At 38.9% G+C, this 1,980-nt stretch overlaps 1 protein-coding gene across 4 annotated transcripts in view; it reads right to left on the reverse strand.

Annotated features, from left to right (window-relative positions):
• The window catches only part of LEPR (leptin receptor), a 73,445-nt gene that overhangs the window by 12,733 nt on the left and 58,732 nt on the right, over nt 1-1,980 (reverse strand). For 2 of the 4 annotated variants that reach the window (XM_019528438.1, XM_019528437.1), the window contains exon 17: nt 1,483-1,558. In XM_019528438.1, coding sequence (XP_019383983.1) covers nt 1,483-1,558 — 76 coding nt within the window. Of the gene's footprint in view, nt 1-7; nt 851-1,482; nt 1,559-1,980 lie in introns of those variants that run through there. The other 2 variants (XR_002099626.1, XM_019528439.1) reach the window with 2 other exon arrangements.

Here is a 1,980-nt window from a genome sequence, read left to right on the forward strand (position 1 = left end):
CATGATTTTTAAAGTCTCCCATTAGATTTTGACTGAACTGGCTCTGTTATGCAACTACGTATATTCAGACAATAACTAAATAACTGTATAAAATATGCACATGGTCCTTCTAATAGAAAACCAAGGCACAACGGACACAATTATTTCTGCAAATCTTAAAATTATGCACTCAGATGCACATACACAGTGGTGGATCACCTTTCTGGGAGCCACATGCACCTCTAAAGGCCAGACTTAGCCTCCTTGATACGTCTGCAACTCCCGAAGCTGTCGTGTATTAAAATCAGGTTAGTTACCATGCTGAATAAAATTACCGAAAAAAAAAAAAAGAAAAAAAATGCAATGAAGTTGGTAACTGGGCTTGAACTGCAGGAGCCCCAGACCAAACATTTCTGCTTCAACAGCCACTTCCTGTGAAGTGCAGGGCACTCTACTGCTTTTGAATGCTAGGAACTGAAAGCGCTAAACCCTTTGCAAGACAGAGCCTTAGTAAGCAGGTCAGTAAATTTTGTGGAAATGCAGTGTAAAGCTTGGTTTTCTGCCTACAAAGTCGGGTATTTTGGAGAGGACTAGGGAGCTGGGGTTTTGGTTTGTTTGGGTTTTTTTGGTCTGGTTCAGTATGGGTAACAAACTTGGCTCTGGTCTGATTTTGCATGGGCATTTTATGTACTGAATGAAACTACTTCCAGAACTAGTTATCTTTAAACAAATCAGCATTGTATTGATCTGTTTCCTGTCTTCTGAATGTAAATAGAAAAATCTTCTAACAACTCTGTATATGAAGCCTGGGAGCTGGCACAATGGTTCAGCAGGCAGTGATCATGATTAGACTTCAAAGAATGTCCATTCTCTGTTTAAATGAAATGAAATAAAATAAAAAGATGAGAAAAGAAAACTTCACTGGGAATGAAAATTAATAGCTAAAAAAAATTAAACAGAGTTTCTGTCCATCAGATGCTCTCTCTCTCAGAAATAATAATCTGAATGCAAATTATGCTCTTAGTGATTACACAGTAAGTGTCAAATCCTGGAACTGAGAGAAATTTTCTGCTGCTGTAAATTAGTACTGGTCTATTTAAAGACCAATTTATCACTGCTCAACTGAATCGATGTAGGAGAGGCAAATTACACCAGCAAAGAATTTGGCCTTGGATGTGCACATATGGCACCCACTGATTTCAACATGTATTACATCAGAGGGCCATCTGTTTGCTGGATTTGGCTCTGCGATTATCTGAAGATCTAAACTTCCCCTACATTCATTCAAACCGATTTGGATCCAACGTTCTGGCCTCTCTCAGACTGACAGCTTCATACAGCTGAAAACAATGGTTGCATTACTACTCTCAGTGCTTCAAAACTGTTGTAATTGACTTTTTAGATAACACCTAATGCCGAGTTTAACAAAAAAAATTAAACTCCACATTAAGGTCTACAAAACATGAAGCCACAGGAAGAATACAGGGCCACGGAAACCCATACCTTCTGAAAATTCACTCCTTGTGCCCAGGAACAGTTCTTGGGGTTTGGAACATCCTCCCAAAACAGTTTCTTCATTCTGGAATATGGAAGGCAATTATTGATTTGGTTCTGTGCATGCACATTGTACAAAGGAAACAACTGCTCACTATTATAATAGCATAAACCACACCAACTAAGGAACTGCTTCATTTTTATTTAAACCTGCATGATACATCCTTTATGGGCAGATTATACTTATTCTGGCCAAACATGTCAATTGGCATAATCAAGTTTCAGCTCAAGCACCTCTGCTATTATAATCCTGAGCTTCAGTTGAACCCACCAAAATGGCTAATTATATACTGGGTAATGGTTTTGTTATGTTGGCAAATGTCATCACAAGTTTGGCTAGCACCATTGACTCATTTCCATTTACGATCTCAAGCATGGTTCTTCAAGGCAAATTATTACAGGAGGGAGGGACAGGATAGGAAAGAGAGGTGGGGGTATGGCACTCTA

The sequence above is a fragment of the Gavialis gangeticus genome, unplaced genomic scaffold (genome assembly GCF_001723915.1).
Source record: "Gavialis gangeticus isolate Ggan-Ray unplaced genomic scaffold, GavGan_comp1, whole genome shotgun sequence".
Taxonomy (NCBI): domain Eukaryota; kingdom Metazoa; phylum Chordata; order Crocodylia; family Gavialidae; genus Gavialis; species Gavialis gangeticus.